Here is a 25,687-nt window from a genome sequence, read left to right on the forward strand (position 1 = left end):
GCAAGTGAGGCCTGCAGTTCTTTAGATGTTGTCCTGGGGTCTTTTGTGGTCTCTCGGATGAGTTTTCTCTGCGCTCTTGGGGTAATTTTGGTCGGCCAGCCACTCCTGGGAAGGTTCATCACTGTTCCATGTTTTTGCCATTTGTGGATAATGGCTCTCACTGTGGTTCGCTGGAGTCCCAAAGCTTTAGAAATGGCTTTATAACCTTTATCAGACTGATAGATCTCAATTACAGTACTTTGTTCTCATTTGTTCCTGAATTTCTTTGGATCTTGGAATGATGTCTAGCTTTTGAGGTGCTTTTGGTCTACTTCTCTGTGTCAGATAGCTCCTATTTAAGTGATTTCTTGATTGAAACAGGTGTGGCAGTATTTAGGCCTGGGGGTGACTACAGAAATTGAACTCAGGTGTGATAAACCACAGTTAAGCTATTTTTTAACAAGGGGGGGCAATCACTTTTTCACACAGGGCCATGTAGATTTGGAGTTTTTTTTCTCACTAAATAATAAAAACCATCATTGAAAACTGCATTTTGTGTTCAATTATGTTATCTTTGACTAATAGTTAACGGTTTTTGATGAGCAGAAACATTTAAGTGTGACAAACATGCAAAAGAATAAGAAATCAGGAGGGGGGCAAATAGTTTTTCACACCACTGTATGCTTTGTCTTCAAATCACAGCATGGCTCACATCCTGACTACATTAGTAATCAAATTCACAAATACACTCTAAGTGCCCCACTGGTTACTTTTTAAAGGACAACTGTATGGAGAGGTATATAGAGGCTGTCATATTTATTCCTCAAGTAATACCGGTTTCCTAGCAGCCCTGCTAATGTCTTTGGATGCAGCAGTGTCTGAATAACACCAGAAACGAGCATGCAGCTAATCTGGTCAGTTCTGACATTAATGTCCGAAACACCTGATATGCTGCATGCTTGTTCAGGGGCTATGGCTAAAAGTATTAGAGACAGAGGATCAGCAGGACAGCCAGGCAACTGGTATTGCACAAAAGGAAAAAAAAACATGGCCGCCTCCCTACAATTGTCCTTTAAAATAGACCTGAACTCTTGCACAACACACGAGGAAAACAAAGAGGAATGCACACTGTATTTTTAGAGAGAAGAGCCTGTCTAATTACCCCTCATCTGTAAGTAGAAGATGAGTGGAATTTGATCTCTCAGCTGTGTCAACACAGAAAGGCAGCCCTCAGCAGACACAGCTACTATGTGGACAAGGGATGTTAACCTTTTGTCTACTTCCATGAAAGCAAGAAGTAGACACACTGCAGATTTATCGCAGGAATTCTATAAGCAGTAACAAAGATATGTTTTTCTTTACCCACTTAAGGACCGCGGTGTTAAACCCCCTAGTGACCAAAACATTTTTTACAATTAAGGCCACTGCTGCTTTAAGGGCTCACTGCAGGGTCACACACCATAGCACACCAGTAATCCTTCCCCCCCTTTCTGCCCACCAACAGAACTCTCTGTTGGTGGGCTGTGATCACTCCCAGCAGGTTTATTTATTTTATTGTAAATATTTATTTCATTTTTTATTAAATTTGTGCTTTTAATTTTTGTATCCCTCCCTCCCCCCACCAGCCAATCAGCGCGATCGGCTGTCATAGGCTTCAGCGTGGAACGGTCGGCAATAAGTTAAAGATTATTATGCTGATCTTTTACAGCTGAGTGTAAGTTCTGAGTTCAAGTCTGCATTAAATAACCTACTAGGGCCCTCATCATACATTACCTTCTCCCACACAATGCTGAATTCGCTTCAACTGAAGCAAATGCAGCAAGGTTTATAGCAAGCTTATCGTAGCAGTTGTATTGTTTCCTGTTCTCCTACTAGGGTCACTCAGAACAGAAAGTGAGTAGAAGTCTCCTAAATGGGACCTCTCTGATGCTCTAAAAGTACCCATTCATCCCATACATATAGCCAATCAACCAAGAGACAGATTTCTCTCTGACCAATTTTGGGCATGCTCTTGGCGGCACCGATTTTCAACCGATTCGATTATAATTATCGAAATGGGTGGTCGATTGGCTTTTAACTTAGCTGTGGAGATAGCAGTGGTTCCTGGATGATGGTATTCTGTGAATGCATTTGTTTGTACATTTGCATGCGAGTGTGCAAAGGGTTGCCATTTTGCTGGCCACACCGCCTTTAGCACTACCCTAATAACTTATTTAAAAACAGGGAACACCAAGAGCCCCAATAGTGTAATTCGTACTGGACAAGGTGGCAATAAGTTTGTATTGCTAAATACTCACAAGTCAGGGTCACCAGCAGGCAACCACTGTAAAGGCAGGTGGGGAGATTGTCCTGACCCCACTCAGGATTAAGAAGTCACTCTCTGTAGACAGGAAGAAAGGGTAGCAACCCTCCACCAAGGGTGGACTCAAAATTGTATACAATGAACAGAGGCACCAAAAGTTTAAGATTAGATTAAATGAGCTTAAAAACCAACTTAAAATGGCAAAATTGAAGGAGGAAGTGGTGGTCTTACCTCCCTCAAGCAGACACGACAACGACTGCGATTCAGACAACTCCAAAAAGAAATGCAACGCGTTTTGCAGGTTCAACCCCGCTTCATCAGGCAATATAGGGAGGAGTATCAAGCAATCTGCACAAGGATTCAAATTAAGCGCCTCTGAGTCGCTTAATTTGAATCCTTGTGCAGATTGCTTGATACTCCTCCCTATATTGCCTGATGAAGCGGGGTTGAACCTGCGAAACGCGTTGCATTTCTTTTTGGAGTTGTGTGAATCACAGTCGTTGTCGTGTCTGCTTGAGGGAGGTAAGACCACCACTTCCCTCCTTCAATTTTGCCATTTAAGTTGGTTTTTAAGCTCATTTAATCTAATCTTATACTTTTGGCGCCTCTGTTCATTGTATACTAATAACTTATTTAAATGTCCTAACTTGAGGCGATAAAAAAAAAACTCCATACGATCCGCACCACCCAATAGTAAATTTTATTAGCTCTTTAAAACATACTACAAAAGTATAAAAAGATCATAAGTGGGTCTGTGCAAAGACCCACTTTATACTTTTGTAGTATGTTTTAAAGAGCTAATAAAATTTACTATTGGATGGTGCGGATCGTATGGAGTTTTTGACGATTTACCTGTGACTCCAGGGCAGATCACAGCACATCCTACGTTTCACCATTGGTGCAGAGGCATCTACGATTATACGACTAACTTGAGGCGATGAGCCTGGATTTATGTGTTGTCCAGTGCACTCCTTCCTTCCCGTCTGTAACCATTGTCAGTAGGCACACAGCTTATGCTGGTGTGTGCATGGTATACATGGATATATTTTGTTAGCTCCCTCGTGAGATTAGTTTGATGCACTATCTGTCCCAGGAGAGGATGTCAGGATATGTGGTCCTAACCTTTGGATAGTTTGATGCAATGAACATTTGCATGTCTGCACTATGCATGTTACAAGGCCAGAGTTAGGACCCCTACCAATAGAATCAGAATACTGGGGTATCTCTGCATGGTGTAGGGGACTATGCAAGAGAATGTATAAAGACCCTGGATTTTAACTTATGGTAGTTGTAGGGATAGCAGTGGTTCCTGGATGATTGAACATTTGCATGCGAGTGTGCGAAAGGTTACGGACTATGTAATTTTATTGGCCACACCGCCTTTAGCATCTCCCTAATAACTTATTTAAATGTCATAACTTGGGGTGATGTGCCTGGATTTAGGCGTTTTTTTCCAGGGCATAATTTATGTGCCTGCAGCACCCGATAAATATATCAGTAGTAGGCGGCACAAATATCAGCAGGAGGAGTTTCAGCAGTAAAGGCAGTGCAGATAACGGCGGAGATTGCGGTGCAGGGGGTAACTTAGTGTTAGGCATCGGTAAAGGGGGAGATCGTGTGAGAAAAGGGTTAAGTTAGGTAACAGTAAAATATGGGCTACTTACTCCACTCTGTACTGCCTCGATCTAACCACCACCATTATGTGTTTGTCACACCTTTGACAACTATCCTGTCATCCCTCACTGTGTGATCTTTCCACCATGCTTGCATGTCCTTCCAATCCCCATCTGTTCTTCAAAAGTTGTGTTCAAGGCACACAAATTTGTTAGCTCAATTTCAAATCAGCAAATCGTATTTTCATCATTATTTCGGATTTTGATGAAGCAATGACTTTTCAGAGTTCAGAGGTTGTTTTTTTTTTAAGTTTCCTCCATGAAATAGTTCATTAGGACTTTTATATTATGAGCTATACTATGTTTTCCTTTTTAAGGGGGGGGGGGGGGGAGGAAGGGGGGTGGTTCCTGTAAGGAAGGAGAGGAAAGGGTGAGTAAAGAACAATGACAAGTGGTGTTTTGGACATAATCTAAATTGATATTGTTGGGAAGACTGCTGGTTGGTGCAAATGTTCCAGTCAAACCGATGATAATCTGGCATGAGGTTAGGAGGCACCGCCTTATTTACATAACACAAATATAGGACTTCACCAGCTAAAGGTGGCCTTGCACAAAACTAAATAATTAAAAATTAAAAAACTATTTTGAACTAAGAATTTGCAGAAAATTAATAAGTGCCTAACAGTCAAGGGTGAAAAATTGTATTTGCTTAATAAATAAAAATAATTGTTCAAAAGACAACTAAAGTGAGAAATATATGGAGGCTACCACATTCATTTCCTTTTATACAATACCAGTTGCCTGGTAGTCCTGGTGGTCTACTGGATGCAGTAGTGTCTGAATACTGCCAGAAACAAGCATGCAGCTAATCTTTCAGATCTGACAATAATGTCAGAAACACCTGATCTGCTACATGCTTGCTCAGGGTTTATGGCTAAAAGTATTGGAGGTAGAGGATTAGCAGGATAGCGAGGCAAGCGGTATTGCTTAAAAGAAAATAAATATGGCAGCCTCCATATCCCTCTAGCTTCAGTTGCCCGATAAGAGAAAAAAAAAATGGAAAAGTGTATGGCCACCTATAGTCAGATATTTACAACACAGGGTTGAGAAAATGTCATGGCTCAAACAAAATCAATGTGTGCATGTTTTACAGAAAACCACAAACATGCACAGGTGAGGTAATTCATGTCTCAGAAGAGCCGATTACGTACCTCTCTGGATTTTTACAAAACATGCACTGTTGGTGGGCCTTGAGGACAGGGTTGGGGAACACTGCTAGAGGCAATTTGTATAAAAGTCCTTTTGTTGAATCATAGCATTGTAGGGAACTGCATAGAGTTTGGTTTTATTGCATGGAGTTTGTTGTCAAGGTGATGCGACAGTGCTTGAGATTTTTTTTTTTTTTTTTACAAAAGCATGCACAGTTGTACGCTGGTGGTTTTAATATTTTAACTGATTAATGGAGGGAGGATGGGGAGATCACCAGTACTCCAGGTATAGTCAGTCCACTTTATGCACAATAATGTTTTCAGAAGATCAGTTTTCTTGTTCCCCCCCTGTAGATTCTATGAACCTTTTTCCACAAGCATTCTCTCTACAGATGTCATGGCCCCGGATCTCTGGACAGTACACCTTCTACAATTAGTATAGATACCCCTGCATTTATTTTTCTAAAGCATGCATTCTCTGGGCCTTCTCTGTAACTACTTCATTCTACAGCATCTGTTCCCCCTTGTAGAGCAGCGCAAAACACAAGCCCCATCCCTGCGCCCAAATCTCCTGGCAGCATATTCATAGGTATGCCTAAGGCAGGGAACACACTTGTCTTTCAGTTTTCTGCGCGCGTTTTCCTGCATACTTTTTCCGCACACCAAGTGTGTCTTTATGCAGGAAAACACGCGTGTTTTTTCATACAAGCTGATGTAATTGATACAAAAAACTGACAAAATGTGCAGAGTCATGATGCAGAATGTCAGTTTTTTTTCTGCGCGCGAACAAAATATTAAGTGTGTACTAGCCCATTGATTAACATGAGTTTTCAGTTTTTCTGTGCAGAAAACGCGTACGAAAACCGTCAAGTGTGTTCCCTGCCTAACAGCTACCGATAGTCACATGATGATGATCACCCTACCCAATTCCTGAATCAAACAGCAACTGTGTGCTGTTTCTACTAGAAGCATGCGGATTCACATGCTATTTTCTGTGTGCAAATTCGCAAACGCATTACATGCAAATTTGCATGCATAATCACAATTTTTTGGTTTCTATTGACATTAACATTTTAACATTAATTAACACATGTGGAAACTGATGGAAAGTTGAATGCAGAGTGCAGAAACTGCCTTCTTTTCTGCCTCTAGGCATATCATTACTTATGAAACTATGAATTCTGAATTGTACCAGCAAACTTTTCAGGAAAAGATCAGGGAAATCTGTGCTGAGGCTGGGGGTTACATCATTTGTGGAAAATAAGAGTATCCGTATTTCTACCAAAATATAAATACAGGGTTTTTGGGTGATTTTTCTCAATAAATACATTTAGAATTAGGAATTATTACATATGCAAAAATAGAAGAAATTCAAAATAGTTCACAAACTTAAGCACTACTGTATTCAGTTTGTTCATTTTGTCCAAGTACAGAATTTTAGCCTTAGCAGATTTACAGGACTACATCTTACCTTAAAGTATCCAATTTCAAATATAGCCTCGGGATAAGGCAAGTTGTATTTTTGTAGATTAGAATACAATCCACTGCCTGGTGACCGGAAATCAGGAATTCCTGCAGCTACAGAAGATATTAAATATGATTTTTAAGTTGTATAACTATGTACACAAACAAACTAGAAAATATCCATGGCATGAGTTAAAGGCCTGGCAAAAGTTATTAGTGATTTTGGAAGTTGATTCGCCATATGTATTTTTCACCTTATATGAATGATAACATTTCAGTACATAACCAGCAAATAGTCACTCCAACTTGTCCCTGATTAACAAAAATTTCACATGACTTTTTCATTTTAGTTTTGGTGACAAACATTTTGTATGAGGGATAAGCAGTGGCAATAGGGGATGCAGAGGTACCAACCGCTCTAGGTCCCCTGTACCAGTGGAGCTCATTAGAGGCCCTCCTTTAACAGCTTTATTAGCTCTTTATTGGTGCTAAACTGGTAATGATCACCTCTAGATGTGCTTTGATTAGTTCTAACCATTAATAGACTTTTCCCCTCCCCAGCCTACACCTCTCTGACACTGCAGCTGTCCTTGCAGGTTTTGTTGCTCCATATCAATTGTTATGTATAGAGCGCTTGACGGGGCCCAATGTAAAACTCGCACTGGGGCCCAGAGCTCCTAAGCTATGCTATGATAAGTCATTAGCAATGCCTAGTTATTTACATACATTTCAGAAAACTGACAATCCCCATCTCCTCTTCTAATAGGAATATGTTCTAGTACTGCATTGAAAAAGGTTCCAGAGTCAGCACCAGGTATCTTCTTGCTGTGCCTGGACATTAGTTATGCTCTTCCTGCAACTGAACTTTGAGGACATAATTCCCAATTAGTCTTCATTCTTTGTCACAGCATACAAAAAAATGCCTCGAGCTCTGGCTTGTCTTTGTTTCAGTTGTGACTGTCCAAGTCTGTACCTCAACCTACTACTGCTAATGTGGAATGATTAAACCTCAAACCTAAAAAAGATGAGGGCATAAACAGAAGCCAATATGACGTAGTATTTTAGAATATGTTCAGTAAGGATCCTTTACTACTAGGCAATGCAATCGCAGTTGTGCTGCACTGCAAGGTCATTATCTTGAATTTCCACCAATGCGTTTTTGCCTCAATTGTACCGTGATCTATCAGGTATATGAGCGCAATTGCAAAAAAAATCACGCAGGTCGATGATTGCAATTCAGGAAAAAATGAATCACGCTAGTGGAAAAAGTAGCAACGCGATTTACATGTTAAATCAAAAGGACAGTGATCCGCTTTTTGAAGTGGATTGCAGCCTAATGGAAAAGGGCCCTAAATATGAAGAATGGTACTCACAAAAAGAAGTTACCAAAATTGCCTCGGTTCTTTTGTCATTTATGGCCGTAAGTGACTGTGTGGACTAAAGTATATAGAAGAGATGCAAAGGGTGAATATATCAAGATACAGCAAAAAAAAAAAAAAAACAACTATTAGCTGTTCTGCTGGTGGGAATTTGGAATATAATACTCCGGCATCTGGACATTCTGCAAAAGAAAATTGGCAAATTGCCCTTATGCAATTCTCAAAAATAACCTGTTTTACCTACTTACATGTGAGGGGGTGGACATGTGTTGGTCCCTTTATTATTAAAGAAGGTTCCCAGATTCCACCAAAAGGCTCACCAAGTGCCTACTCCTACATGTGTGAGAGTAGTCACTTCCACGGCACAAGGTAAAGATAAGCACTTAAAGAGAAACTCCAACCAAGAATTGAACTTTTTCCCAATCAGTAGCTGATACCCCATTTTACATGAGAAAGACAATGATTTTCACAAACAGACCATCAGGGGGCGCTGTGTGACTGATTTTGTGCTGAAACCCCTCCCACAAGAGGCTCTGAATACCGCGGTACTGCTGGCAAACTGCCACAATGTAACAATGTTCAGAGACAGGAAATAGCTGTTATTAGCTGTCTAACAGACAGAGCAGCTAGAAACAGCTAAATAACCTGCCCACAGTAACAATGTCACCATGTAATACATGTCAGAATGTGAATCTGGGAGAGGAAAGATTTTACAATGAGCAAACACTGACTAAATCATTTATACATAATTATGGTAAAAAATGAAGCACTTTTTTTACTACATTATTTTCACTGGAGTTCCTCTTTAACATTGATCAAGAGTAATTTACAACAGGTTGCAGGCTTTGTCATCCCCATTTTACAGATAGCTAGCTCCCAGTGTTATGATCCTTGTAATCTGGTACTACTCAGAGGTTCAGCTCCATATTACTGGGCTTCACAGCTACTGGACTATACCAGCTTGCAAATGGCTAAGGAGGATTGGGAAGGGTGGCGTTACACCATTTTTATTCATCATTAAGTTAAAGGTCCAAGCAAAGGGGTATTGCAGATAATTTACTATGATACTGACCCCTGTTTACTATCTGCAATACCGCTTGACCCCAGCAGCAAATAACAACCATATGAAAAACAAAAATCACCCCCTTTATGAAATGCAACAAACACCCCTGAATGAAACGTGAGAAATTTCTCCCTCCCTTCCCCCCCCCCATATTAAATGCAATAATCACCCCCATATGAAATGCAACTATAACACCCATATTCGGTGTTCTCGCCAGGCTCTTTTAGACGGGTGCATCACCTAACTAAGTTTGGTGAGCAACCGGCTGTCATCAGTTCGCCTCCTCACACTCTACTTATGCTGTAGGTAGAGTTGCACCTGCCCCGCATTCCCCCTCGCACCCCACCCGGCTACTTTTTCATGCCACCCGGCTGGAAAAAAATCCTGGGGAGAACACTGAAGCCCCAGGTAAGTGAAACTCATTTTTTTATTTTGCTTGGACCTTCCCTTTAATTATAGTTAATAAGTAATTAAATACATTCAAACTAACTTTTTTGTTTATGAAGTTCAACTTTTAACACACTGCACATATTCAGGGAAGCCTAAGTGACATTTTAAGACAAGACAAATAACATTTATATTGCGCTTTTCTCCTGGCGGACTCAAAGCACCAGATCTGCAGCAACTAGGACACGCTCTATAGACAGTAGCAGTGTTAGGGAGACTTGCCTAAGGTCTCCTACTGAATAGGTGTTGGCTTACTGAACAGGCAGAGCCGAGATTCGAACTCTGGTCTCCTGCGTCAGAGGCTGAGCTCTTGAAGAGACTCTGAAGCGAGAATAAATCTCGCTTCAGAGCTCATAGTTAACAGGGGCATGTGTGCCCCTGCTAAACCGCCGCTATCGCGCCGCTAAACGGGGGTTTTCCACTTAGAAATATAGGGGAGCTTTGAATCTGATGTGGGGGGTGGGGGGGGTTGATCTGAGTAGAGTGTGGTGATTAGCCCTTTTCAATTGAACCTCCATTGGACGAGGCGATATTGACTTAATAAAGTGGTAGATTTGTAATGTTTGGTAGTACTCTCTTTCGGGGAGGTCTTACCATAAACCAATAAATCTTGCAGTGTATTCAATTTATGGAAGATAACCAATGAAAGGCCAAGGGACCCAGTCCACTAGGAAAATCCGGGATTCCCCAGAGAAGTAAAGAGGCAGGATTCAGAGATTGGAATGAGTATTTAAGTGAGATTTACTCCAAACGGATAGGGAGTGGAAGGTGATTGGAGACTGAAGCTTGACAGCTTTATTCCTCTCTACGTCCTCCAGGACGGCCCTCCTGAGACTGTGTAAGTCTCCCCTCCCAAATCGGAAACACCTGACAAGAATCAAAAAGCAATTAGTATAAATTCCACCCCCTCACAATCTCCTTCAGTTTTTTGTTTGTTTCCCAGACTTTCCACGGAAGCACCTATGGAGTTGTTCCTGGTGGTAGGGGAGCCTGATGGCACCTACTTGGATTGACCAGGCTTAGGAAGAAGTTTTTCTGGAGGGGAGAGCGGTTTGGGTCTGTGCTGGGCACGACCTGACGTGTGGAGTGAGGGCAGCCATACCTGGATCCACTAGTGGGGTGGTAGAAGCCGGAGGGTTTGTGCCATTTCCCACCGCTCTTCGCCTCGCTAAAGCGGCTGGGTGGACACGGAATTCCTCTTCCGCATCTGTGATGCGAGGGCTGGAGGCGGAAGTGACGCGTATTGCGTCAGGCGTAAGTTTGGCCGCGTGAGTTGAAGAGTCGGCGGCGCCTGTCGGCATTTCACTTCCGTCTTCTCGGAGGCTGTCACGCGCAAGGCAAGCTCCAGCATCCGCGTTATACACGCAGCAGTCCACCCAGCACGCGTACACACTGCACGGAGGCAGTGGATCTCTGCAGGGGCCATGCAGCAGCCTTCAGAGCCCGCTCCAGAGACACAGCAAACACCTTCGACTGTCACTGGGGAGACAGCACAGCAGCCGGTAAGGTGTTAGAGCTATAATAACTTGTTTTTAAGTTTATATGCATACTCAGTAGCTAAGGATCCCTGGTGGGTTGTTCCTTTCTGTTTATTTTCAGAAGCCACAGAAGTATCCTGGCAAGACCAATAAGTGTACTAAATGTGGTGGCAGGCTACCTGAGGGGTCTTCTAAGACTTTGTGTTTAGAATGTTACAATAAATCAAAGTCTCATGCACCTAGGCCCGAGAGCACTACTGTTGCTTTATTAGATTTAATGAAATCTATGAAACAGGAGCTAGCAACTACCTTTTCAGCGTTTAGAGCAGCTCTACCTCCTTGTCCACTGCAGATGGTCCCCTTGCCGCATTCATCTCCAGCCTTGCCCCCGGTGCCCATGGCTCAGCCGGCTCAGCCTGTAATAATTACTTCTCAGGCTCAGATTCCGCAGACGGGTGCTTCTCCCATTGACCAGCCTGCACCTTCTCCGGTATTGCCGGGTATCCCCCAGGGGGAGTGGGGGGATTCTCATGTAGGGGAGGATTCCTCACCTTTATCCCCGGGGGCTGTCTCTGAGGAGTCTGATGAGGGTGAACTACCGGAGTCAGATGCTTCAGAGAATCAGGGGGAGGCGAGGGTACCAAGATACCTGTTCAACGCAGAGGATACTTCGCAACTGCTGAAAGCAGTTTATGATTCTGAGCAGATTGAAGAGCCTAGATCAGCTTCTACTCCTCAGGATGATATTTATAGAGGTTTAGAGGATCGGGGAGGCCGAGTGTTCCCTGTCCACAGGGCTATCAAGAGTGTTATTGCCGCCCAGTGGAAAGATCCGGAGGGGAGGCTGTTTGTCCCAAGATCGTTCAAACGCCGATTTCCTTTCAATATAGAGGAGCATGATGCATTGTTCAAATGCCCTAGATTGGATGCTCCTCTCTCTCAATGCTCTAAGGATACAGATCTGTCCTTTGAGGATATGGGGGCCTTAAAGGATCCTATGGATAGAAAGGCAGAAGCCCTTCTCAAGAGAGCATGGGATTCAACATCCTTTTCCTTTAAACCAGCCATTTCCTCAGTATGTGTAGACCGCAATCTTGATAAGTGGATTCGGGGGCTTCAGAGTCGTCTAGAGGAGGGTACTCCTCATGCAAGGATCTTAGAAAGCTTACCTGTAATAATCAAGTCCATTGCTTTCTTGGCAGATGCGGCTACTGAGTCTCTCAGGGCCGCTGCTAAGACGGCGCACTGATCAATTCGGCTCGGCGAGCCGTTTGGCTAAATACATGGGAAGGAGATGTTACTTCCAAGCAAAAGCTTTGTGGGATGTCATTCCAGGGTAACCTTTTGTTTGGAAGGGATTTAGACTCGGTATTGGAGAGATCATCCAATAGATCCAGGAAGTTTCCTGAAAAGAAAAAGAAAGGGAAACAGCCCTTTCAGAATAAAAAGCCCCTTTTCAGGCAGGAGCAGCAGGGTAGAGGGCAGAAACAGAATAAGAGGTGGTCCTACAATGCAGGCAGAGGTAGACCTTTCCTCTTCAATAGATCTCAGCCAGCCTCTGCTGCTGCGAAGCCCTCTAAATGACGGGCAGATTCCGGTGGGAGGAAGACTTCGCTACTTTGCGCCAGCTTGGCGAGAAGTGACGGAAAATGAATTTATTCTGAACTTAATCCAACAGGGATACAAGATAGAGTTCAGATCTCCTCCTCCCTCCCGGTTTACGGTCACATCATTCCCCAGAGATCAGATCAAGGCGGGGGCTTTAATGGACTCGGTTTCCTCGCTTCTTCAGAAGAAAGTTATTTGTCCGGTTCCAGTGTCGGAACAGGGAAGGGGCTTTTACTCAAGAGTGTTTCTGATTCAGAAGCACTCGGGAGGGTTTCGAATGATCTTGAATTTGAAACCTTTGAACCCTTACATTGTGGAGAAGAAGTTCAGGATGGAGAGCATTGCCTCCGTTCGCAACCTCATGTCTCCGGTGGACCTGGAGGATGCTTACCTCTACATTCCAATCCACCCTCTTTTTCAGAAGTATTTAAGGTTTGCAGTTCAGGCAGGGGAGTCGATATGCCACTTTCAATATCAGGCTCTGCCGTTCGGAATCTCGTCGGCCCCGAGAATCTTTACGAAGGTTGTGGCAGAGGTAATGTCTTTTCTGCATCTCCACAATGTAAGGGTTCTCCCCTACTTAGACGACTTTCTGTTTATGGCCGAGACTCGAGAAGCCTTGCAAGGTGTGCTAGGTTTTTCTCTTCAACTTTTGAACAGATTAGGATGGATCGTGAGCTCAGAGAAGTCTAACTTGATCCCGGTTCAGAGTGATTTTTTTAGGTCTCACGTGTCTTCCTGCCAGACCAGAAGATAGACAGATTAGTGTCAGAGGTGCAGGGGATCAGAGAGGATCCTCTGGTATCCCTGCGGAAGTTGGTATCATGCTTGGGGCTGATGTCTTCAGCCATTCCGGCGGTAGAGTGGGCACAGGCCCATTCTCGGAGTCTCCAGAATTGGGTATTGGCGACTTGGGACAGAGATCACCGTTCTCTGGATACGAGAGTATTAGTACCGGAGGAAGTGGTGGTAGGCCTTCACTGGTGGTGTCAGCGATCCAACCTGAATCAGGGCCGCAAGTGGGTTCAGGAAATTCCGTTAAAATTATACACGGACGCCAGTGCCTGGGGCTGGGGGGCCCACTGCCTGGGCCACCAGGTCCAGGGGACATGGGACCAGCAGATCTCCCGGAGATCTTCGAATTACAGGGAACTCAGGGCGATTCTGCTGGCCTTACAGGCCCTTCTCCCGATAATCTCCAACTCAGAGGTACTGGTATTCTCGGACAATTTCGTCTCAGTTTGTTATGTCAGGAAGCAGGGGGGCACGAGGGTACCAGACCTCCAGCATCTGACATCTCTCATCATGGCATGGTCAGAGGCCAATCTGGAATCCCTGTCAGCAGTCCACATTCGGGGAGTTCACAACAGACGAGCAGACTCTCTAAGCAGACAGCTAGTAGAAGAGTCGGAGTGGGAACTCAATCCAGAAACTTTTCTGGAGATTACAAAACGCTGGGGGGTTCCAGTTCTCGATTTGTTCGCAAATCCAGAGAACGCAATGGTGGAGGATTTTTGTACCCTGGATCCTTCTGCTTCAATGAGCAGATTGGACGCCCTGTCGATTCCTTGGCCAGAGGGGTTGCTCTACGCGTTCCCTCCATTCAAGTTAATACCGAGGGTCCTCAGGAAAATTCAAACAGAGGAAGCAGAGGTGATACTAATAGCCCCTTGGTGGCCAAGGAGGGCTTGGTTCCCGCTGCTGCAGTCCCTAGCGTTTCAGGGACCTTGGCATCTTCAAAACAGAGCGGATCTGCTAGTACAGGGCGGCAATCTCCATCCGAATCCAGGATTTTTGAATCTAACTGCTTGGATCCTGAGGAGCAGATGTTGACAGTGCAGGGGTTTTCTAAGGAGGTGGTTAAGACATTATTAGCCTGTAGAAAGCCAGCCACTAGGAAAAAATATAATAAAGTTTGGTACACCTTCTCGGCCTGGAAACAGAAGAATGTATCCAGGTCAGACAACATTACTTCTGTTCTAGAATTTTTGCTGCAGGGAGTAAAGTTAGGTTTGACCGTCAGTACTCTTAGGGCTCAGGTGTCAGCTCTTTCTGTTTTTTTGTCTAAACGGCTATCTGCCGACGTTTATGTTAAAAAAATTTTGAGGTCAGTTGAACGGTCACAGCCAGTTCCCCAGAAGCTTGTTCCTCCTTGGGACCTGTCGTTGGTATTGGATTTCCTAACATTTGGATTCGGTTCCTTTGAAGTTTCTTACACTTAAAGTTGTTTTTTTAGTGGCCATTACCTCAGCTCGCAGGATAGGGGATATACAGGCTTTATCAATAAAGGACCCGTACATGATAATTCATGCTGATAAGATTGTCTTCAGACTAGATCCCTCTTATTTACCCAAGGTATCCACATCCTTTCATAGAACCCAGGATATTGTACTGCCTTCCTTTTTGACTAGTCCACAGAATGATAAGGAAAGGAGGTTGAGCACTCTAGACGTCAGGAGAGCGGTTCTGACTTATTTAGAAAGAACCAGAGAGTGGAGAGTTTCCACTAATCTTTTTATAGCTTTTGGGGGTACTAAGAGGGGGTCTCATGTATCCAAAATGACAGTGTCTAAGTGGATTAGACAGCTAATATCCCTTGCCTATTCAGAGGCGCAATTACAGGTGCCTGACCACATTACAGCACACTCTACCAGATCCCTTTCAGCATCTTGGGCGGAGAGGTCGGGAGCTTCTCTAGAGCAGATATGTCGAGCCGCTACATGGTCCAGCCACTCGACCTTCATCAAGCATTATAGAGTGGAGCTCCTTTCTAGTCAGGACCAAGCTTTTGGACGCAAGGTTCTTCAGGCCGTTATCCCACCCTAAGGTAAATTTCTCGCTAGATCTCAGGAGGGCCGTCCTGGAGGACGTAGAGAGGAAGTGCCGGCTGCTTACCTGGTAGCAGTGTTCCGGCGAGTCCTCCAGGACGGCCGTCTAGGTTCCCGGCCCTATTATATATATTATTTAAGTATGATAGTGGTTCGTGGATTCTTTTCTCTTCTTTAAACTGGAGGCGATTGTGAGGGGGGGGAATTTATACTAATTGCTTTTTGATTCTTGTCAGGTGTTTCCGATTTGGGAGGGGAGACTTACACAGTCTCAGGAGGGCCGTCCTGGAGGACTCGCCGGAACACTGCTACCAGGTAAGCAGCCGGCACTTTGCTTTGGTGGAAGCCCAAATAAGACCCTGCCAGGAGTAAGAAAGCAGGATCAGGTTGTCAATGTTGACCCACACAGGGGCATGAGATTCAGCAAACATTGAGGGGAGTTGAGCCATCTGAGAAGTTACATAATAGTTGGAGAAGTTGGCTACCGAAAGGCCACCTTCAGATTTATGCCAGTGCATACATTTAGATTGAATCCTGGGGCAATTAAAGGCCCAAATAAAGGAGAACATTTTCTCTGAAGGATAACAAGGTCTTTCACAGTGACTGGAATTGGTAGAACCCTAAAAAAATAAGTGAGCCATGGGAGAAGCTTCATTTTGACCGCCGAGATCCTACCCAGCCAGGACAAGGAGTATGTGTGCCAGGTGTGTAAGTCTCGGATTAATGACAGAAGGGTTTGGGCATAACTCCAGGGGTCCTCAAAATTGTTACAAATTTCCACACCTAGGTATCGGGGGTAGTGTGGCTGAATTTGAAAACCCAACGCAGATGTGATGTTCAAGGCTTTAGAGTGAGTGGTATTATAAAAATGGCTTTAGATTTCTCAAGATTTTTAAGACCTGAAACGTCGCCAAACCTTGCTAACAGATTCAGCAAAGCTGGAACAGATGTACGGGGTTGTTGCACGATCAAAAAAATATCGTCAGCAAAGTAAGTTTGAACTGTGAATTTTTAATATCCATCTAGCATTTTTTTTGTACAAGAGAGCAACCGCATCTAGCCTAGCTGGTTACCCGAGTGGAATCGGATTTGTGTATCTCCGTGTATCTATCTCTAAGTACATTTCATTGACTCTACAACACTTTCTTATTGCCGTGACTTACTGCACCATCGGGGCTCCCAGTGTCTCTGTGTGTTTTTTGTTTTTATCCAGGGTGACCCCCTTTTTCACCCTACCTATGCATTTTAAGTGTGGCCATCACCTGGCTACTGCAATGTCTTGTGAGGTACTGTTTTCCAAATGATTACAGTTTTGCATTGCTGCATTAACAGCTATCCACAGCTCCAAAAGTGTGGTGGCTCTTGTGTATTGAAACTGTGCTCAGATGATCACAGCATCACTAAGATTAGCAATACCTCTTTTTGTACATTTTTGGACCTGAAAGTTCTTAGGACGTCAATTTGGCATCACCTTCCCAAAACTAAAACTTGATGCACAATATATCAGTTACTGTAATAAACTATTATAGATTCAAACAGAACACACTTTTATTTAGAAAATTATTGCTCACATGTTGAGATGCCAGCTCCAACCATAAATACCACATTCTTACCTAAAAACAAAGAAAAGAAAAAAAAGGGAATCGGAGTTAAAATATATGAAAAAAAAAACAAGTCATTGAAACAAAGCTTTTATTCAGTTAAAAATTGGTATAACATTGTTTCACAAACCATTTAGTAATTAACCTGAACACAGTTCACAGTTCATGACAAAGAAACAGGTAGCGACTGGTATAATTTAGTAGCAAGCAGTGATTGGCAGACTACACCACATTCCAAATGATTACGCAAATTATATTTCCTCTGATTTTCCTAAGTAGTGGATGGATAGTCAGCACCATCTTTTAGTAATCAACCATTAGAGCATAATTCAAATGTTACTGAACAAACCTAATGATAACATGATTTAAAAAAAAACAAAAAACCTTAAAATGAACTGTTCCAAATTATTATGCATAACAAAGTTTTAAAACATTTTATAGGCTGTAAAGATCTGAAAATTGTCCTTTGTTGAATTTGCAGCATTAGGAGGTCATATTTACTATAATCAAAAGCTATTTCAATCAAAAACATCTTAACAGGTCAAGTTATGTTTTAACGTAGGACCCCTTATTCGATAGCAGCCTTAGAATTATTGCATTCATTGAACTTGAGTTTTTTTTGCGAGTTTCTGTAAGGGGCTCACCTGAGCTCCTTGTTCCTGTGGGTAGCGGTGAGGCGTCCTCCACTTCCGGGTCCCAGTGGCTGTCATCTGTCACGGATGCGCACGCTGAGGATCTGTGTGCGCATAGTGGTGTGCGGGCGAAACGTTCTGCTCACCTGCTGTACTCGGTCCGCAGACGTAAACACTAGGATCAGCTGACACACAGACTGAGTAGTAGCATGTCAGCTGACTCGATCAGCTGACACATAGGCAGGTGTTACAGAGCTGTGATTGGGGTGTGTGTTGTGGCCAGCCACTAATTGGAGGATGCCTGGTGTATATATAGTAGTACTTGTGCATTCAGTCTTTGCCTTGCTAGCTGCTGGGTTTGTTTACCAGTGTATATTACGATTTCCTAGATAGCGACCTTTGCTTGTTATTGACCATTCTCTGTCTGACGCATGTATTGACCTCTGCCTGTTTTGGACCTCTCTTTGATCACTGCCTGGATTGACCTTTGGATTGCCTTTTGATCTGATTTGCCTAACCCTCTTGTACCTTGCTATTTTGGATTACCTGTGTATGACCTCGGCTCTCATTGTCTGTTTGGCTCTGGTAGGTTATTGTCCATTCCACGTTCAGCTCCTATACCTTGCACATTCATGGCGTGGTTGTGCCCGAAGTCGGGTAGGGGTTATATCCTCACCTCCATTTAAGCAGGGATGCGCCACACAGGGTGAAGACGGTGGTGATAGGTTGGGGCATAGGAGCTGATCTGTGGGCAATAGGTTGCCAAGCCTGACATTATAACGGGTCAAAAAAGAAACCATTATTATGCAGGACCTACTTCATCAGGGGTGAATTGGGGTGATATCTCGATTGTACTGCTTTTGTCGATTGTGGAGCTGCAGGTAACTTTTTAGAGGAAAAGATGGTGGTCTCAGACCCTGTATTGATTATCATGGGCAGGGGCGTAACAATAGCCCCTGCAAGGGATGCAGGCGCAGTGGGGCCCATGGGGGGTGAAGCCTGGTAGGGGGCCCGCCCAGGGCCGTTTTTAGATTTCAGAGGAGCTTATAACCTTATTCGAATTCAAGAGGGAGAGGAATGGAAAACTGCATTTTATACAAAAGACGGTCACTATGAATACCTTGCAATGCTCCTGCAGTTTTTCTGGATTTTGTTGATATCCTTCGTTAATATCTTGGTCGATTTGTTGTGAACTATTTAGATGACATTTTAATTTATTCATCATCATTATCAGAACATCATGATCATATTAAGGTGGGCTTGCAGAAAATTAGAGAAAATCATTTGTATGCAAAACTGGAAAAATCCATTTTTGAAACGAATTCTGTAGCCTTTTTAGGGTATGTGATCTCTGATACTGGTCTGACTATGGATTTTGGTAAGGTTTTGGCAGATATGAACTAGCCACAACCATCTGATTCGAAGTCATTACAGCGTTTTCTAGGTTTTGCCAGTTATTACAGGAAATGTATCACTTTTTTTTCCACCAGGGTGGCACCACTGACAGACTTAACCAAGAAGAGTGCAGATCCAACCAATTGGTCTCCTCGAGCTAAACAAGCATTTCAGACTCTTAAGGAGGATTTTTTGAGCCAACCCTGTCTTGATTCACCCTGATGTGGAAAAAACCGTTGATTATCGAGGTCGATGCTTCTGAAGTGGGGGTGGAAGCTGTACTGTCTCAGTACTCTGGGTGTCCTGAGAAATTGCGTCCTTGTGCCTTCTTTTCTCATAAAATGCTCTGCCGGTGAAAAAAAATATGTATTGGTAACAGAACTGTTGGGAGTCAAGTTGGCATTTGAGGAATAGAGGCACTGGCTGGAAGGAGCAGTACACGCAATGACAGTTTATACAGATCACAAGAACTCAGAACACATTGAAAATGCTAATATAGGCTCAATTCTCGACTGGCTCGTTGGGCTGTGTTTTTTTTTTCTCATTTTAATTTTGTGATAACTTACAAACCAGGTTCCAAGAATGTGAAGGCAGATGCCTTGTCTCGATACTTTGAAAAGGAGCTGTCAGTCACAGAACCCGTAATGGTAATCCTGAATTGTCTCCTGGTTTGATCAAACTATTGTCTGTTGCTCAAAGTGATGCTCCTCAAGGGCCTCCACCAGACCGCCTTTTCATTCTACTTACTCCTAGACTTCAAGTTTTTGAAACAGTTTCATGAAATTAAATCTGCTGGGCACCCTGGGGAGAAGAAGACTATTGAATTATTAAAACGGCATGTTTGGTGGCCTTCTTTGAATGGAGATGCTATAGCATTTGTTAAAGCCTGTTCTGTCTGTGCTAGTAGTGAGGTATCACATATAGCTTCTCAAGGAACCTTACTACCACGACCCATTCCTGAGAGACCTTGGACTCACATATCAATGGATTTTATGGTTGATCTGCCGGCCTCTCAGGAGAAAACTACAAAAAATCAGTCTACCACTACCCAAATTGCAAACACTTCGGGATTTAATTATCTTTCTCCTCTGGATTTCACCCACAGACCAATGGTCAAACAGAAAGAATGAATCAGGTCCTTGAACAATATTTGAGGTGTTTTGTTGCTAGTTGTCTGGAGGATTGGGTACAGTTTTTACCTTTTGCTGAATGTGCCATTAATAATCAGGTTAACAGTTCCACCAAGATGTCACCTTTTCAGATAGTTTTTGGTTTAAGTCCGAAATTTACCTCTCTTCCTGGTGCACGTTCTGCGTTTTTCTGACTTGGGTTTCCCGTATGACTCAGGCTTGGAAACAGGTTCACACAAACATTGAGTCTGCAGTTAATCGCCCACATTTTTTTTTTCTGATTTGAGTCATACCCCTGAACCAGAATTCAATCCTGGAGATCTGGTTTGGGTGTCTACCAGAAACTTTCTTCTCCGGCAACCATCACCCAAGTTGGGACCAAAATTAATTGGTCCATATCAAATGGGGGGGTGTACTGTAATGGACTCACCTGAGCTCCTCGTTCCTGCAGGTAGCGGTGCAGCATTCTCCCCTTCCGGGTCCCGGCGGCTGTCATCTGTCATGGAGGTGCACGCTGAGGATCTGTGTGTGCATAATGGTGGGCAGGCGAAATGTTCTGCTTGCCCTCTGTACTCCCTCCGCAGACGTAAACACTAGGATCAGCTGACACTCAGACTGAGTAGTGGCCTATCAGCTGACTCGATCAGCTGACACATAGGCAGGTGTTACAGAGCTGTGATTGGGGTGTGTGTTGTGGCCAGCCATTGATTGTAGGATGCCTGATATATATAGTACTGCTTGTGCTCAGTCTTGCCCGTTATAGCGTTAGCTTGCTAGCTGCTGGGTGTGCTTACCTGTGTATATTACGATTTCCTGGATACCGACCTTTGCTTGTTACTGACCATTCTCTGTCTGCGGCATGTATGGATCTCTGCCTGTTTTGGACCTCTCTCTTTGATCGCTGCCTGGACTTTTGGATTGTCTTGTGACCTGATTTGCCTAGTACCTTGCTATTTCGGATTACCGGTGTATGACCTCGGATTGTTCTCGGATTGCTCTCATTGTCTGTTTGGCTGTGGTAGGTTATTGTCCACTCCACGTTCAGCTCCTATACTTTGCACCTTCAAGGCCTGGGTGTAACCAAAGTCAGGTAGATGTTATATCCTCACCTCCCGTTCAAGCGGGTAGGCACCACACAGCGTGAAGGCGGTGGTGATCGATTGGGGAATAGGAGCTGTTATGTGGGCAATAGGTTGCCAAGCCTGACATTTTCTGCTTGGATTTTTTTGCAGGATGTCAGAAAAGCATCTCAGAGCTGCTGTTTGGATGTAAATAGCCTTCCACGCTCATATACCTTTTGCCTCAGGATGCTCCAAAGGTCCTCACTATGATGGAGGTCAGGATGATGGAGTATGAAGGCCACACTATGAGTTTCTCTTCTTTTATCCTGATAACAGCCTATGATGCAGAGGTATTCCCTTGTAAACAATGCCAGTTGCCTGGTAACCATGTTGATCTTCTGGCATACTGTAAGTAGTGTCTGGACAGTAAACCTGAGCCAGCTGAGTCAGAGCACCTGATCTGCATGCTTGTTCAGGGTCTATGGCTAAAAGAATTAGAGACACCGGGTGAGGAGGGCTGCCAGGCAACTGGTATTGTTTAAAAGGAAGTAAATATGGCAGCCTCTATATCCCTCTCACCTCGGGTTCCCTTTAAGTACCATGGAAGAAAGTAGACAGTCAGAAACTCCACATACTTTTCAGAAGTCATTTTCACACCTTCAGAGACCCTAAAGGGGCCGACCAGCTCTCTCCCCATAATTCCGATCCAAACCATGACTCTGCCACCTACTTACTGATGTCCCAGCCTTGCTGTGACATGGTAGCTCTCCACCAACCATCCACCACTCTATCCAACTTGACCATCCAGGGTTACACGGCACTCATCAGTAAACAAGAATGTTTAAAAATTCTTCTTCTTGTAGTTCTGGGCTCACTGCAGCCATTTCTGCTTGTGAGCATTGGTTAGGGGGGCTGAATAGAAGGTTTATGCAATGATATCCTCTGGAGGATCCTGCAACTTGATGTTCACAGGACTCGGCACCAGCAGCTTCAAATACCTGTTTGCTGTTTTGTTATGGAATTTCAGAAGCTGCCCTCTTAAAGAGAACCCGAGCTGTGTTTGAAGAATGTTATCTGCATACAGAGGCTGTATCTACCTATACAGCCCAGCCTCTGTTGCTATTCAAAATCCCCCTAATGTCCCCCTGCACTCTGCAATCCTTCATAAATCACAACCGCGCTGTGCGGGGCTGTGTTTACATCTGTAGTGTCAGTCTCGGCTGCTCCCCCGCCTCCTGCATAGCTCCGGTCCCTGCCCCCATCCCTTCCCTCAAATCAGCGAAGAGGGAAGGGACGCAGGCGGGGACCGGAGTTCTGCAGGAGGTGGGGAGAGCAGCAGACTGACACTATAGAGAAAAAACAGTCTGCTGCGACACGCTGTGTGTCGACAGCGAGGCTGTGATTTAAGAGGGATTGCAGAGTGCAGGGGGACCATAGGGGGGTTTGGAATAGCGACAGAGGCTGGTCTTTATAGGCAGAACCAGCCTCTGTATGCAGATAACATTCTTCAAACCCACCTCGGGTTCTCTTTAATCTGATGTATTTATTTGGCAGAACCCTTCCTTATTTTGCTTTCATCTGCACCAACCCGTGTGTGCTCTAAGTCAGCCACAACAGTACGATGATCATGCTTAAGTTTTCATGATATATATAGTTTTTCATATCTTGTCCAACGTATTCAACTATTGCACACTTTTCAGCAGCAGAGAGATCATTTTTCTTTCTCATATTGTCAGAACACACGTGATCAGCTGCATAGCCAGGCAACTAGTATTTCTTAAAAGGAAATAAATATGGCAGCCTCCATTTCACTCTCACCTCGGGTTCACTTTAAGCAAATAGCTTAGAATCAGTATCAATGTGAATTGTTAGTATCTCACAGCTGCTATTTAGAATATGTTAAATGCATAATTTTAACTGTGTGATATGCACGTTGGTACTCCTATGATCTGTGAATCAAAGCTGGAGAAACAACCAAAAGAAAGTTAGGTGCAGTATTGTAACCATGACATGTGACAGAATGTTACTTCTCTAGTGTCAAAGTTACCACATGACTTGAGCATAATCTTTTTAAAGGTGCCCACTAATATAATTTTTTTTTTTACCCAATGATCTCCCTAGAGCCTTTCAGGTGGGCGGCCCGCCCAGGTAAATTATTTCACCACTCGGATATTATTTATAGCCTCCTTCCAAGGCTTAAGTTCTTTGATCATCACTTCTCTATTCAGATCAGTGGGCAGTGGCTGTGTCAATGCAGACAGCACACATTCAGTCAGAGACACCATCTCCCCCCTCCTCCACAGCTCCTTCTTATCAGCGTGGAGGGGTGGGGGAAGGCTCGTAACAGTACAGCGCAGATGAGTCTGACTGCAAGAGCTTTGAAGAAGCTGGAGGGCGGTAGTACACCGAAGAAGCAGAAAGGTATTGACTTGCATGGCTCTATTCCTTCTGGTGAGTAAGTTATTTCCCTGGCCACTGCAATGGACAGATGCTCTCAGGGGCGAACACTGCAATTCCAGCGAAGGAGACTTGGCGCAGCCGGCACCACCATAGGCCATAATAGGAATTATGGCTATAGCGATGCACAGTGGGTAACTGCGGCGCTGTCAGAAGACGGAGCTGAAGTTACTTTTAAAACCCTGTAATTCGGCCGTCAGCAATAGCTGGAAGCCGAATTACATAATTCCCCACTATCCACATGGAACTAGAGCGGGAATAGTATTTAATGTCGCCGGGACTTGTGCAGCAGCAGGTTAAGCCATATACTGGCTGTATCCTGGGCCCAAGTCTCCCGGCAGCGAATTCTCTAGTACGCCTCATGGGCGCCTCTAACCATTTTGTCACTCCAGGCGAGAAAACTTGTGGCCCCGCCCCCGTGGTGCCCCCCCCCCCATGAAAATAATCCTAATGCAGCAAAGTTTCATCAGAAAATAATTGTAATGTGGGCAGCATTTCACTATAAAATAATCGTAATGCAGCAATGTTTCACCATAGAATAATCATAATGCGGCAATCTTTCACCAAAAAATATAATCGTAATGCAGCAATGTATCACCAGAAAATAATCGTAATGCGGCAATGTTTCACCATAGTCAAAAGTTTTTGTAGAGTGCGCTGCCCTTCTGCATATATGTACAAATTGATATTTAACCACTTAAGCTCTCAGTCGTTTTCACTTTATGCATCCGAGCAATGTTCACCTCCCATTCATTAGCCTATAACTTTATCACTACTTATCACAATGAACTGATCTACAGTATATCTTGTTTTTTGCACCACCAATTAGGCTTTCTTTGGGGGGTACATTTTGCTAAAAACTACCTTACTGTAAATGCATTTTAACAGTAAGAATAAGAAAAAAAAATGAAAAAATTCATTATTTGTCAGTTTTCGGCCATTATAGTTTAAATTATGTCCCTATCACAATGTATCGCGACAATATTTTATTTGGAAATAAAAGAACATTTTTTCCGTTTTGCATTCATCACTATTTACAAGCTTATAAAAAAAATAGAGAGAAATATTTCATCTTTACATAGATATTTAAAAAGTTTAGACCCTTAGGTAAATATTTATGTGTTTGTTTTTTTTATAGTAATGTTTTGTTGTTGTTTTTTTATTAAACATTTTATGTGGGCATTTTTGGGAGGGTGGGATATAAAAGTGTTTTATTTGGGGAAATATTTGTGTATTGTAATGTTTTTTTACTTTTACTTGTAGTTTTACTTTTTGGCCACAAGATGGCAATCTTGAGTTTGTTTACATGACGTCACTCTAAGCGTACAATGTACGCTTAGAGGGACATAGCTTCAGAAAAAGCGAAGCTTCCAAGAGAAGCTGTCGCTTATTCAGCGGGGGAGAGAAATCAGTGATCGGGCTCCATAGCCCGATACATTGATTCCGTGGCTACCGAATCCGCGGCCGGGAGTGCGCGTGCACGCGCGCGATCGGCCGCGGGAGCGCGCCTGTCCTCCTTGACGTTTCTATACGTCAAGGAGGACAAAGTGGTTAAGGCCTCTTGCACACTGCATGCATTTCCGATTCCGCTTTTTAATCAGTTTTTACATCAGATTTAGATTCCGATTTGCAGTGTGCAGGGAGCAAACTGCAAATCGGAATCGAATGTAAAAACCGATTAAAAAAAGTGGAAACTGAATCGGAATCGCTTGCAGTGTGCAAGAGGCCTAACAGTTCCCACTGTATTAACCCCTTAACAACCTCTGCCACACTTATCTACGCCCCTTTAAACTTCACTGAAAGTTGGCTGCATGAAAGCCCACTAGAGGGCGCTCCGGAGGCGTTCTTCTGATCGCCTCCGGCGGCCAAAAGTGACACGGAAGGCCGCAATGAGCGGCCTTCCGTGTTTTGTTTACTTCGTCGCCATGGCGACGAGCTCGTCCATACCGCTAAGGTGGTTAAATAAATTATACCCCCATTAACCCTTGCCTCCCTTAAATGTGAAAACTGCTGTGGTTTTTAGGTGAAAAACCCTGTGGTAG

General features: G+C 43.8%; 1 protein-coding gene across 5 annotated transcripts in view; it reads right to left on the bottom strand.

The window, feature by feature from the left end:
• Window positions 1–25,687, bottom strand: part of SIRT2 (sirtuin 2) — a 270,431-nt gene that overhangs the window by 180,586 nt on the left and 64,158 nt on the right. For all 5 annotated transcript variants that reach the window (XM_068269801.1, XM_068269799.1, XM_068269800.1 and 2 more), the window contains 2 exons: window positions 16,941–16,982; window positions 6,574–6,680 (listed from right to left, as the gene is read on the bottom strand). In XM_068269801.1, coding sequence (XP_068125902.1) covers window positions 6,574–6,680; window positions 16,941–16,982 — 149 coding nt within the window. The remainder of the gene's footprint in view (window positions 1–6,573; window positions 6,681–16,940; window positions 16,983–25,687) is intronic.

This window comes from Hyperolius riggenbachi, chromosome 2, assembly GCF_040937935.1.
Source record: "Hyperolius riggenbachi isolate aHypRig1 chromosome 2, aHypRig1.pri, whole genome shotgun sequence".
NCBI classification, from domain to species: Eukaryota; Metazoa; Chordata; class Amphibia; order Anura; family Hyperoliidae; genus Hyperolius; species Hyperolius riggenbachi.